This window comes from Solea senegalensis, linkage group LG11 (assembly GCF_019176455.1).
Source record: "Solea senegalensis isolate Sse05_10M linkage group LG11, IFAPA_SoseM_1, whole genome shotgun sequence".
In the NCBI taxonomy this organism is placed as follows: domain Eukaryota; kingdom Metazoa; phylum Chordata; class Actinopteri; order Pleuronectiformes; family Soleidae; genus Solea; species Solea senegalensis.
Window position 1 is genome coordinate 2797910 of NC_058031.1, and position 13854 is coordinate 2811763.

At 40.7% G+C, this 13854-nt stretch overlaps 1 protein-coding gene across 1 annotated transcript; it reads right to left on the reverse strand.

Moving 5' to 3' along the window:
- Window positions 1-279: 279 nt before the first annotated feature.
- Window positions 280-8235, reverse strand: ren (renin). The gene is made up of 9 exons (XM_044039438.1): window positions 7374-8235; window positions 6695-6842; window positions 6157-6280; window positions 4724-4842; window positions 4441-4637; window positions 3106-3228; window positions 2181-2322; window positions 1973-2071; window positions 280-795 (listed from the first exon to the last, which is right to left on the reverse strand). Exons 1-9 carry the CDS (start codon window positions 7448-7450, stop codon window positions 634-636), a joined length of 1191 nt encoding a protein of 396 aa, XP_043895373.1. The 5' UTR covers window positions 7451-8235; the 3' UTR covers window positions 280-633.
- Window positions 8236-13854: the final 5619 nt, after the last annotated feature.

Below are 13854 nucleotides of genomic sequence, written 5' to 3' on the forward strand. Positions count from 1 at the left end.
AGCACATGTGACTGGCACACACTCAGCCAAATGTGCACCTGATGGTTTTACCTTTTTACCTGGGAGTAGACACACTCATAAACAATAATCCACGAACAGACAACGAATATTTATGTGGTTCTCTTTGGCAGCCGCTCGTTTCTGCTGCAGTAATCTGTTTTTAACATCAGCCTCGACTTTCACATGCTCATAATTAAATTTGACGGACTTTGACGGAGGGAAACAATGCAGTCTTTACAAAGTTACAAAGTAAGTACAAAGTTAAATGGAGGACAAAAACCCGGTAAAAAACTTTATTCTTGGTACGTCAGTACATAACAGATATGCTTTTTTCTAGGGCTCCATTTATGATAAATGCTTATAAATAGAAACTTTTTCAGAAGGTGTTCAGTGCAACTGGTACAAAATATTCTTTAACACAGAGAGCGGGGTTTGCAAGAAATGTGAGGACGAGTTCCTTTAGGTTGTGTGCACGCTTTAGCATTTTGTGAAACCGATTACGTTTGATCGCGACAATGCAATGTGAGGCAGAACTGGACAAACAAGTGCCGAGAAAACATTTGGGAGATAGCAGCAAAAATATAGATATAAAATATAGAAGAAAAACAGATGTTGCCTTTGTTTCACTTCCTGTCAGACTGCTGTGGCAAAGCCTATCCGGTTATTGCGTCGATCGAACTCTGTGTAGTAGCGGGCAATGAAGTTGGCCCCCAGGATCCAGATGGGGCCTACAGGGGGCGGCACGTCCAGGCCTCTGAACGTGACGATGCAGACATCCCCTTCTATCTGTGATTGCTGTGAAAAAAGCCATATTTATTCTGATAAGTTCAATGTTTAGAGTACATCACATCTTGTGCACAACTTCTACTCAGTCTGTCTGGCGTGGGTGAATGGAAGCCTGGTGCGTGAGACAGGAGAACACTGCTTCTATCTTCTTTGTCTGGAAGGTCAAAACTCTTCCTCCTCCACAGGGAAACTAGCACAATTCGAAGAGCATTGTCATCCCAACAGGCACAAGGCCGCTGACTTGCCCCTAAGGACAGTGACAAGTTTGTGGTTTCGTGGCTCTCCAGGGTAGCAATGCTAGTTTACCTCTCGAGGATGAGAAGTTTGGGCTTTGCAGACCTGGAGGATGGATGCCTGTTAAATGGCATACAATCTCTAACTGTGTTGCATCTCTGTGGTTCTTTCCATTCCTCACTACTCCACCAGACACCTGTCACACGCTGCTCATCACAGAGTGACAGGGCAGATTAACATTAACCTGCCAATGCTCCATGGTGTAGAAATTGTGAGGGATTGGTCCTTTTGTCTGCAGTGTTTCTGATCACATGACTTTTGTTTACAATGTAAATTAAATGTGAAACATACCAGGTGGAGAATTAAACAGTATATCAAATTTACATCAAGTGTGGACCAATGAAGTGAACAATTAGGTGTGAACATACACTGAAAAAAAACCCAAATATAACATCGTTATTACCAATGCCCAAAGCCCTCAAGGTCCAGAAAGTTGTTTTGTAAATGTAAAGATATATAGGCATACATATACTATGTATATATATATATATATATATATATATATATATATATATATATATATATATATATATATATATATATATACATACAACTTATATATGTATATGGACACACATTTGAATGGGTTTGTAGTTCGAGAACTGCTGAATGACTTAACCATTTATCCAAGTACTCTAATGTACTAAATTTTACCATGTGTATGTTTTCTAACATTCATCAGGTCTAATGCGCCTCATAACTGAAAACATGTGTGTGGGGTGCAGGGCATTGAAGGCTCCTATGTTTAACTCTAACTGCATCAGTCAAATAAATGTGCAATACAAAAGTATGTGTAGATTAGGAGTATACATTAAAGTAGGTACAAAGTAGTCACTGGAGTGATTTATATTGCACGTGTGTGTCTTCATATTGAAATGATTTGTATCCTTACCCATAAGATGTAATCCTCCTGTGTGAGTGAGTATTCCTGACCACCCAGGTGAAAGGTCACACTGGGCAAAGACTTCACAGTGTCACAGTTGACTTTGTACTGTTGAACACACAGTAAGTAATCAGTGGTGACGGGCACTTGTATTATTTATTTCTTTAAGTCAGATGTTTCTTGAGGCAGCCGTGATGTTTCATGTGTAATAACTTACTCCGCTTTCATCCTGCTGTGCACCGATGGTTTTCATCAGCACAGACACAGAGGAGGCCGGGCCGGTGATGTAGGAGGAGCCTGTGTCAATTACAGCTGTGCAGGCTTCTGCACAAAACATCATCTGTGGTCCGACAGAAACACTGACCGAATGAGAGGTGAGGAGAAAAAACAAGAACAATAAAAAATAAGTTTCAACAATAAGGAAAAAGTTGAACCTTCCTGTTTACATAAACAAGATTGCACTAGATGTAGACTTTCTACCTTCCAACATGGATGCTGGCTTTAAGAGATGGGCTGAAAAATGACTTAAAATAATAGATAAACTTTTCGAGGGAGGCGTTCTGAAATCTTTTGACCAACTCCAAAGGAAATTTGATCTTCACGTACATGATTTCTACAAATTAAAGGAAGACATGGGGGATAAAAAACAAATTTATTTATTGAGAGTCCTCCTTCTGATAGCCAAGAAGATGATTACAGTCTCCTGGCTAAAGCCACAGCGACCAACATTAAACCAATGGAGAGAAAGGGTTGTAAGTGTCTACTATATGGAGAGCATCACTGCAAGACTTCAGCTAAAATGTGACATTTTTACATCAAAGTGGTCTCCAATTATCCTATAGCTTTCGAACAGGGGAGATAAAACATGACTGTCGGGGGGCTGGCATTTTAGGGTTAGTATACCTGTATGATACAATTGTCTACTATTGATTTCCACCTATACTGTATGTGGCTTCTTTGTTTCTTTGCAGGGTGGGGGGGTGGTAGAAGAATAGGAGTGAGGGCCTGCAATGCATCTGTGACTGTGATTGTACTTTGTGAACAATAATAAAAAAAGTTATAAATAATATAAAAACAAATGTTTCTTGACTCTTACACATACATTGACACACACGGTAAATGGCGTGAAGCAAAGATCTTACCCTTTCATGGTCACTTCCCATTTGCCCATCTCTCGAGTGTTCATATAGTTAAAGTTTCCAGTGTAGTAGTTCGGGTCTGTGCCACCAAGCACAAGTTCTCCACCAGGAGAGTGTTTTGGATCTCTGAAAACATGAAATACATCACCCATCAAGTCCATGATGAGAGAGAGAGAGATACATTTAATTATTCCTCACTAATGGCACTAAAGCTTTAGATAAGACAGTATTAGATTTCACCCTAAATTAATCTCGCAAAAAACATTTTATGACCATTGTTTTATGAATTAAAAAATGTTGTCATCTGCATAGAGGTTGATTTCATCCTCGGGGGTGGAGTGGCTCAGTGGTTAAGACCGGTACCATGCGTGCGAAAGACATCATGGTCGCAAGTTCGACTCCACCCCTGGCTGATTTTACTCAATTTCATTGTAAGGTCGTTTTGGATAAAAGCATCTGCTAAATGGCATGTAATGTAATCCTTAGAATAGAATCCTTTAATGTCACGGTCACAAGACAACAAACTTAGTTGAGTTGTGGATCAGAGGCACGGAATAAATTCTCAATTAAATGTGTGTAATAAACCACCAGAAACTTGCAGTTAAGTAACTCGTAATCTATTTATCTTGCATAACATTGATTTAGTCATTTAGGAATTGTAGCATGCCACGAAAAGGAAAAAATGAAAGGGACAGAATGAAAGGGAGCGACAGCAAGCATATCACTGAAGGATAATGAAAAAATGATAGTCATGATCTGGGGAAAAATTCCTGGGCTTTACAAGCTTAGATTTAAAACTTTAATTGTATATCTAATTTCATAGTTCTTTTATATAATAATTTTATCTGAATATTAGTCGGCACGTCAGCGTCGCTGGAGAGCTGCTTCATATTTCTGTGTGTGTGTAGATGTCTGTGATTCCATTTATACAAGCTTCCTCATATAACCTCAAGTACAATTCCATGGTTAGTGTCTTCTTTGTTGTCTCTTTCGACCAAAACAAGAGCATTCTAGCAACTGGGCGGGGAGGTGTTGTGCTACATGGAGCACACGGTCCTTGCAGACCATCATGTAAATCTAGCAGATGTAAATATGATCTGGCACTTAGATATCTATTAACCTTAATTATTATTTAAATAAGCTTGCAAATTTAAAATAACTGTTTGGTTATTTAAATAAACCAATGTGTAAGTAAAACATTATATTGTTAATTAATAGTTATGAGGAGCCACACCAACTTTTAGTTGTAATTGTGAATTTCTATTTGAGACCCAGGTAAAGAAAGTGTCTATTATTCTTTTCAAGCCTACATTTAAAATTAGAATTAGTTGAATGCACCTGCTGTAGTAGACAGAGAACACCTCTTCCTTGAGGACATGCTGGGACATGATGCCATCAAACACCGGGGGGATGCCGTCGATGGCCGAGTTGGGGTAACCCATCCCCAGGACTCCGTCAAACTTGGCAAAGATGAATGGCATGGCGGAGAGAGAGGTGGCTTCAGCAAATACCTGCACCACAGGAATACCGCCAACCTGCGGGAATACAGCAAGCATGTAAGAGGACTTTTTTTATATGCAAAAACAAAAAGAAGAAACTGAAATTTTGATCTGACGCTCACCACGACCACGTCCTCGCTCAGGAATCCCCGGACATTTCCAGAGGCGTACTGGATGGAAAATCCCGTCCCGTTCTCCACATGAGTCCAGGATACGGAGGCATCGTACCTGTTGTGAGTAACTAACAGTTCACAATTGATTTGAGTCATGTACGTGGGATCTTTGTCAAACAATGTTCCTTTAACATGAGCTGAGGAACAGATTGTGAACCCAGCACTGGAGCTTCTTGACATTTTCAAAGGTACAGTAGGCAGGACTTTTGTGGGCGTTGTTGATTCATAATCCCAAAGTAACCTTTAAACATAATGTAAATCAAGTGTCTTGACACTTGTGTTTAAAGCCTTAGGGCCCGGGCACACTTTCCACATCCACGTGTCTACAGAGGTCAACTAGGGTCCACACATCAGTTTCATCATCTACCCATTTCCGCAGTTGTCAGCAAACTTCCACTGAGTCTGTATGCTTCCTGTAGCACAAACCAGTCGGTTGTGAACTCCTTTGGTCCAAAGAAATAAAAAGAAAAAGGAAAGAAAAAGGAATTTGCTTGATTTTATGTGAGGAAGTCTGCTGGTATCTAAACTACTGTGAAACGATTACAAACCCATACACTTTGTCCACATAGGTCTTTCAGAGAGAGAGAGAGAGAGAGAGAGAGAGAGAGAGAGAGAGAGAGATAATATGGCTGTTCCACTACAACTACTCTTTCTGCAGGTGCCTTCACACCACTACTCCAGCACTTACAGCAACTTCAACATAAATTGAGCAGTAAAAACAAAATAGTGAGGTTTCATTGCGTCATGGGTGAAAAATGTGGTTCTGTCTGGATTCGTCTGTTGGGAGAAGATCAGGATTGAGGGCTTTGTTTCCATCATTTTTCTGGAGATCCTTCAGCGTAACAGCTGTAGTGTGTCACTTTTAACTGATTAAAAAAAGGCCATAACATTTATGTCAATGCCACATTAGGTTACACAGTGCTGACTAAGCCTATCAGCTCCACGTGGCCCCATGGGTTTCTCAGTGAAGCAGTGTTTAGATCTCCTGTCGCCTGCCATCATTTGCGTGGACGCGATGCATTTGACTACACGACCCGCGGCACTAAACAACACAGGAAAGATTCAGAAGAGAAGTCTACAACTAAAACTAAATATGGATGTTCAGGAGTGGTTCACGGTCACCTAGACAGACTTACGTGATGTATGTCATGTGCTTATTCAGTTATGAAACAACATTATGAAACAAGTCTTCTTTTTTTTGGCCAGCCTCTGTTTGGCTTTTAAGGTCTCCTGTGGGAAACATGAGATTGTACAGTGGTCTGAGAGGACATTCAGCTAAAACAACCACAGTCTGTGTGTCCTGACAACGATACTATGAGAGCGGTGAAAGTGAACAGGGAGAGTAAAGTGTAAGAATGGAGCGGATATAAATTCACACTTACAGCAGGCAGTGGAGAAGGGTGAGCAGCTATGTGAGGGCACCCACAGGTTGGCCGAGCCTGTGTCAAACACTACATTGAACAGCTGGGCGGGAGAACCAATACTGATTTCACCAAAGTACTGAGTCTATTGAGAAATGAACAGGAAAAGAACATAACTGTTGTAAATCAGTGAATTCTCAAGTCTTCCTTTTCTCATTTATGAAGATTTTTCCCAGTGTCAAAAATTGACAAAAGGCAACACACAGGATTTGACACATGACACTGACAGCGTGACTCTTGATGAATATTTATGAGGTGCTAATCCAACGGGAACCAGATCTGCTGCCTTGCTCTCAAACACATTCTGAGTCTTATCCAAGACAAACTTCTAACTTCAAGAATAAAGTCTGTTTTTGTCCTCAAGAGTGAAAACCACAAATCCAGCTGTTTTTGACTGTCATTTGAAATTCATTTGAGTCCCGTCTAGAATTAAGAGACATCATTTTGAGATATTGGCTCCTTAAAGGCGACAAGTATTTCTAAAAACAAAGTGTCTCACATCCAAGTAATTGGTTAGAGGTGTGGGAACAGTGCCGTTGTTGTTGTCTCTTGGACTCTTCTGGTTTAGCTCACTCAACACCTGCTCTACAGAAACACCCAACTCCTGCAGGGTCTCTCTGATGGACGGCATCTTCTTCAGGCTGATTCTGGACAAAGATGAGCAGCGAAAGACAGTGAAGTGGCAAACACATTGAACAGAAAAGGAAAAAATCAGCATGTGATGATTGGGGATATGTGTCTGGTATGTACAGTATGCCTGGTCATCATCTCAATCAAACAACAAGCCTTTAATTAACCACACATTGCTTTTTATTCTTTCAGTGCCAGGCCAGAAAAATTAACAAAGAACACATGGTTATAGCCAACACTGGAAACAATAGCTGTTTTCAAAGAACCAATAAAACACTTGTGTTCCAGTCTTTACTTTTGTATTGTTGTTTTTTTTACTGCTTTGCTGCATGTTTTTCTCATGTGTTAAAACAATTTGAAATGCTAACTGCTTAATTTGAAACGAAAAACCACAACTTAATATCAAGTAATCAACATTTTACTGGGAACAAAAAGCTGCAAACCCAATTAAATGATAATCTCCCAATCCTAATTATTACAAAATGACAAAAATGAATTGTCTACCTCTAATTTGAATAAACGGTTGTGAATAGGATGGATTGTCTTACCGTCTCAGACTGTGGCCCATGGTCTCTGCCAATGAAAGAGCAAGTAAACACATCCAGTAGTTGGTGAGAACTGCCATGGCGACTTCTCTGATGACTGAGGCTCCAAAATCACCAAAAAAAATCACAGGTAATTGCTGGGTTTTTCCTGATTGTTTGAATATTCCACGTTTATTGGATCAGTTTTTTTAGCAAAAGCTGCCACTTTCTCTCTCTCTCTGTGCTCTCTGGTCCCTCAAGTCCTTTTTATACCTCTTCACCATGCTCTCACCCATGGGCCATTGACACTGGCTGGGAGCTTTTCCTTGAGGTGATCACTTGAAAACAAACCTTGGTCAACCGGCCACCCCACCCCTCCACCCTTCTGCCTCGTTCACATAACCTCCCCTGTGATAAACGGGACCCAGTGACAGGTCTGAACTCTGACCCCCTTTTGAGAACACTGAAGACAGAAAGCAGGGGTGCAGAGCTCCTGAGATTGCTGACGTCAGCGGCCTGAACGCCTTGTCTGCGGGGCTGTGAGAAAGTTTTGGAGGGACAGAAAGATGCTGTGAGCTGTCAGGGCAGATTTGTTGGAAGGTTTTTCAAGGTTTCCATACTGTGTCTGCTTTTAAAACTTAACTTAATATAAACAGACAGTGACAGCCAAACCGTTGTCAAAATGAGTTCAAAGTGATTCTCTCCATGTTTCTTAGTGCAGCGGCGTTCAGCTGGCACTTCAGCTTTAAGCTGAATTGCTGATTGTTGTTTTCGGCTCCCGCTGATAACACTCAGCTTATCTTCTCCCTCTGTTTCCCACAGACATGAATCTGTGTAAATCAGACACGTTTCACAAGTTTCTGTTATTCTCCTGTATTGTTTTTTTATTCTTCAAATTTCACTCTCGCTTCACGCTGCTCGCGCAACACTTGCACATTTATTTTCGTTGTCACAAAACCGTGTTAAGGGGAAAGAAAAACACGCCGCTGTAAGTTCAGTACGGGTGAGTATTGGTGATCTTTGGCAGCAGACACGGTCCGCAACGCCGGAGACGGGCTGTTTGTTGTATTTACGCTACCTCTCGCACTCAATTGCAGCAGTTGACAAGCACATGACGCCACAAACACAGCATCTGTTCCTGTCAGGATGGGATCGTATTTGTTAGTGCGAGTACTGTACTGACCACCCAGTCGAGCCGGGGAAATGTGTGGGGGTCTACGTCAGGCTCAACCTCAGACAGCCCTGGAAAGTTCAGAGGTCGGCCAGTGAGATACTCCCTGTGAGCAGAGCTTCAAGACAATGATAACACAGGTCCACACAGCTTATAAAAACAGCGGTGGCTTACAACAACAACAATGGACAAACGGGTCATTCGTGGTCTTCAGAGTTTGGAGGCAGAGGCCATTGACTTCTCGTGTGACCACAAAGATAATAAAACAGCGCAATTATTCAATTAAATTTAAAGTTGTAGTTCTGAATGAGTTTACACAATCCTTTGATTCTCTGTCAGTATGACATTAGAAGAAAATGTAATTATCGCGCAAGTCTGACTTGAACCCCATTTTTGAAGTAGTTTATTTTTTATTTCGGTCACAGGCATACGGAAATACATACACATACATTTGTGTTGACACAGATTAAACACACTTTTTTGTAAATAAATTAAATAGCAGCATTATGCACATAAAGAAATAGACTGAAAAGGTGCTTATTTTGACAACCCTAAGTACTTTTGTTAACCCGTCAGCGAGTGACTTACAAAACAAAACCTTTATAAACGTAGTACTTAAGTACTAAGTACTTAACTTTAATTCCTCTGTCCAGCTGTTTCACAGAATCACAGCGTTGACTGATATACAGCTTTTTCTTTATTATTCTTTTTGGCAGGAGGTTATTTTTATTTTAAACATAAAGTTGTAAAAATTTTAATGTCTGTAGGTTCAGGAATAATGCATTCATATGCATCTCATAAGTAGATTAGATGGTCATCGTAAAGCCCTTTATTTGCAAAATGAAATTTGGTTTTGTGTTATTTTTATAGGTACAACATGAAATTGGGAGCCATTGGGAGTGAATTAGTAACAATATTGCAAGAACAGCAAAAACATTGCATTCTTTGACTCATGAGGAGATAGTAGTTATTTTCCATCACCTTAGAGAATACATATTTTGAAGTTAATAGCTGGTAGAAAGCAGAGGTGTAGGACATGAGTCACATGACTTGACTCGAGTCTGACTTAAGTCGCAAATTTGAGGACTTGAGACTTGCTTGACAAACGCTGATAAATGACTCGACTTAACGTCACGATTTGTTTTGGAAAAGCAGACAAAAATTGTGTGTCTGCTTTTGTGGCCTTGTGCACAAACCTGGCAACCAAGCGACACGACCATGATGCCGTCCTTACATTGTATGAGTAATATAGTATTTCTTTTTTTAACATATTTAAATGTGGGATATCTTGGAAATCATCTTCATCTTCTATATTCATATAACTTGACTTGAGTCTTGATTTGTGACTTGAAGGTTAAGACTTGAGACCTAAGACACAGAAATGGACTGGATATGGCCACCAGCTAAAGTTATTTTGGTCTGTAATGCAATAGGTCTATGAGAAAAGGCTTGAAAAAAAACTGAGGTCAATATACTCGGCCCTAAACACCTCAGAGAAAAACTTTCTGATCACATTGTCACTTTAGATGACGTCACCTTGGCTTCCAGTTCCACTGTGAGGAACCTTGGAGTTACTTTTGACCAGGAAAGGTCATTTGATTCACACATAAAACTTATTTCCAGAACAGCCTTCTTCCACCTGCAGAACATTATGAAAATTAGAAACATTCTATCTTTACAGGATGCTGAAAAACTAGTTCATGCTTTTGCTACATCTAGATTAGATTACTGTAACTCCTTATTATCAGGATGTTCCAACAAGTCTGTTAGAACCCTTCAGTTAATTCAAAATGCTGCAGCACGAGTTCTGACAGGAACTAGAAAGAGAGACCACATAACTCCAGTGTTAGCTTCTCTACACTGGCTCCCCGTACAGTTTAGAATTAAATTTAAAATCCTCCTCCTCGCGTACAAAGCACTTAATGGTTAGGCCCCTTCATACCTGAAAGACCTAGTCTTACCCTATCACTCTAACAGACCACTTAGGTTTACTTGTGGTTCCCAGAGTCTGTAAGAGTAGAATGGGAGGCAGAGCCTTCAGTTACCAGGCTCCTCTCCTGTGGAACCAGCTTCCAATGACAGTTCGGGAGGCGGATCCTCTCTCTGTATTTAAAGTTAGACTTAAAACTTTACTTTTTGATAAAGCTTATAGTTAGAGCTGGTTCAGGGAAACCTGGACCATCTCTTAGTAATGCTGCTATAAACCTAGACTGCTGGGGGATTTTCCTGTGGTACACGCACACTCACTCTCTCACACTCAGGATATGATTATGACTTTTGACATATATGTCATTAACCTTGTCTCTTTCTCTCCCTAGTTTGTGTCTTTCCTTCCCTCTCTCTGTATTCTCATCTTGCAGGTTGCGGGATCAAGATCCAGTTTTCAAGGCTACCCATATCATCACCATTATTATTCTGCTATAATTAAAAGTCGATATCATTAACTGTATAAACTTGTAACTTGATACAGTTGTTGTGTATCTGCTCCTGGTCTCTCTCTCTTCTGTCTCTACCTCATCTCCCTCTTGTCCTTTCTCTCCCCCCTTTCTGTCCCCCACCTCTCCTCTGTCCCCCATTTTTCCTTTCACCCCAACCGGTCGAGGCAGATGACCGCACATCTCTGAGCCTGGTTCTGTCAGAGATTTCTTCCTGTTAAGAGGGAGTTTTTTCTCTCCACTGATGCCTAGTGTTTGCTCATTGTGTGAACTGTTGGGGTTCGCTGCTCTCCTTGATGTTGTCTATGTACAGTGCCTTGAGATAATGTATGTTATGATTTGGCGCTATACAAATAAAATAAAATTGAATTGAATTGTTGATACAAATAAAAAGCATAGGCAGACACACTTTGGTCACACACAGTATTAGTGTTTATACTGAGACGAGGTTAGTTCAGTTGAATACCATTCACACAAATAGTGTTAACTGTGCCTGTTTCTCAGTAGATGTTTTGTTCAAAAGCTACAAAGCGCTATTATAATGAGGAGGCTGCAATGATAAGATAAAAGGTTTCAGAAGTGGGTTATACTGCAAAAACGACCTAAATAATGTTGAGCAGTTTAACACTGGACACAGTATGGAGATCCCAGAAGTGTTTTGTTAATTACTCAAGAGTTCCTCCGGTCGGCGACAGATATATATTTCTATGTGACCTTCTTGGGTCATGCTGTTCATCACAATGGCCTGGAAAAGCTGCTCATTCAGGGCAAGGCCCCAAACAAGAGAAGAAGGGGCAGGCTACATTAAAGCTGTACACAACAGAACATTACTGTCATCTTATGAATTAAAGTGTGACGAGTCCTCATCAAGGCCACAGCAGCCCTGCTACGGGTCAACTGACTCACATGGCGTATTTCCACCGGTTCTACTCGCCTCGCCACAACTAAGTAGCGTTTCCACTACCATAGTACCTGATACCAGGTACTATTTTTAGTACCTGTTCCAGCGAGGTTCCAAACCGAACAGCGCCAAACTGTAGATCAGTTAAAACTACTTCCAAAAACAATCCTGAAAAGGCGGGTTAATTTCCAACAACTACCAGGGGAATCTCTATATTTAACAGAGTCTGGTGTATTTAGGGACAGAACCGCCGATCACGAGTGGCATCACAGACCCTGTAGTCTGTGGAGTAAGAGTCTGTGCTCTGGAGACATCCGATACACAAATCAAGCCGAACAGTGTTGAACTGTAGATAAGTTAAAACTACTTAATCCTGAACAATCACGCAGCCATGCAATGATGACTCTGCCCATGTTGAGTAGATACCACAGTATGGATCTACTCAAGAAGCCATTTCTTTAGATGTCCTACTAAATGACACCAACACGCCATAGTATAGTATGTCATCTAAATTCACTCAAAAACGTCATAGTATAGTATGTCGTCAAAAATCGGTCAAAAATGTCATAGTATAGTATGTTGTCCAAAACCGGTCAAAAATGTCATAGTATAGTATGTCGTCGAAAATCGGTCAAAAATGTCATAGTATAGTATGTCGTCGAAAATCGGTCAAAAATGTCATAGTATAGTATGTTGTTCAAAATCAATCAAAAACGTCATAGTATAGTATGTTGTCCAAAACCGGTCAAAAAAGTCATAGTACAGTATGTCGTCGAAAATTGGTCAAAAATGTCAAAGTATAGTATATCGTCTCACCTCGGCACCTAAACCGTGCCGAGGCGAGTAGAGCCGGTGGGTGGGTGGATGGATGGATGGATGGATGGATAGATGGATAGATAGTGATTTCCACTATACAATTCTAGCATGGCTCGGCTCAACTCTACACTGTTTTGGGTTGTTTTCCATTACTAGTTCCTCATCAACATGGACGGGGTCGTCTGGCTGCACGAACCTGCTGTGACGTTGTTTTAAACAACACAATCACAGTAACTAGTGACAGACAAAGCAGTTGCTTTTGATGTAACTGAATCATTAGAATCAGTTAATTAAAAATATTTGTTCACCAAATTATTCTGTACTTCGGACTGGAGCACAGACTCTGTATGACACAGTCACTGAACTGAAATACGGCTAAAAGATCATGATCGTCAGCAGTGTGGTTTTAAGTCTTTTCAACTGATCTGCAGTTCAGCATTGTTTGGTTTGTTAGGTTAGATACTAAAAATATACCAAGTACCAGGTACCAGGTACTATCACTGATGGAAAAGCAAAAACAAAACCACGAGTAGAGTCGAGACGTGGGGTGCCGAGCCATGCTGGAACTGTATATTGGAAAAGCGGCCATAAGTGAGTATGATGACAGACAACAACAAGTCAACTAATAAAATGGAGCATTTATCAACTCGAAGACATCATCAAACTAATTCCCCTCAGGAGTAAACAGAGAGTGGGAACTGAACTCAGCCTTTATCAAGTGGTCAGAAGAAATGATAAACTGTGTGTGCTACACGTGTTACTGTACCTGGTATAACCTCTTCATGTCAGTGCAGCAAACCTGCTCGAGAGAGGATTGTTGTTTGCAGCCAAACGACGAATATAAATCAAAATTACTTTTCTTTTGTCTTAGCTTTTCCTGTCTCATCTGTCATCAACTCTTGAGGAAACGTGGACGTTGTGCAGTAAACGCAGCTGTTGTGTGTGTGATCTGCTCGATGGTGAGTTCCCAGCTGTTGGACATCAGTGTCTGCCACTCCTTTCACCTCAAAAAAAACCTTTGATGGACTGTTCATAAACTACATACAGCACAAAGCTTGTATCATACGTTTCAATGACAAATACATTTGTAGCATTAACCAAGCTGATTTTTTGGGGACTATCTCACAGACATCTGGCCAGTGACTTTTCCCAGTTAAATGCATAGAAGTCTCTTTCCCACAC

Bases quoted from the DNA above. Each gene is read 5' to 3' on its own strand.
- ren (XM_044039438.1), bottom strand. From the start codon at position 7,450: ATGGCAGTTCTCACCAACTACTGGATGTGTTTACTTGCTCTTTCATTG. The intron at 2,072-2,180 runs GTAAGTTATTAC...TGTGTTCAACAG, and splicing joins CACAGCAGGATGAAAGCGGA to TACAAAGTCAACTGTGACAC. The intron at 796-1,972 runs GTAAGGATACAA...CTTTTTTCACAG, and splicing joins AGGAGGATTACATCTTATGG to CAATCACAGATAGAAGGGGA.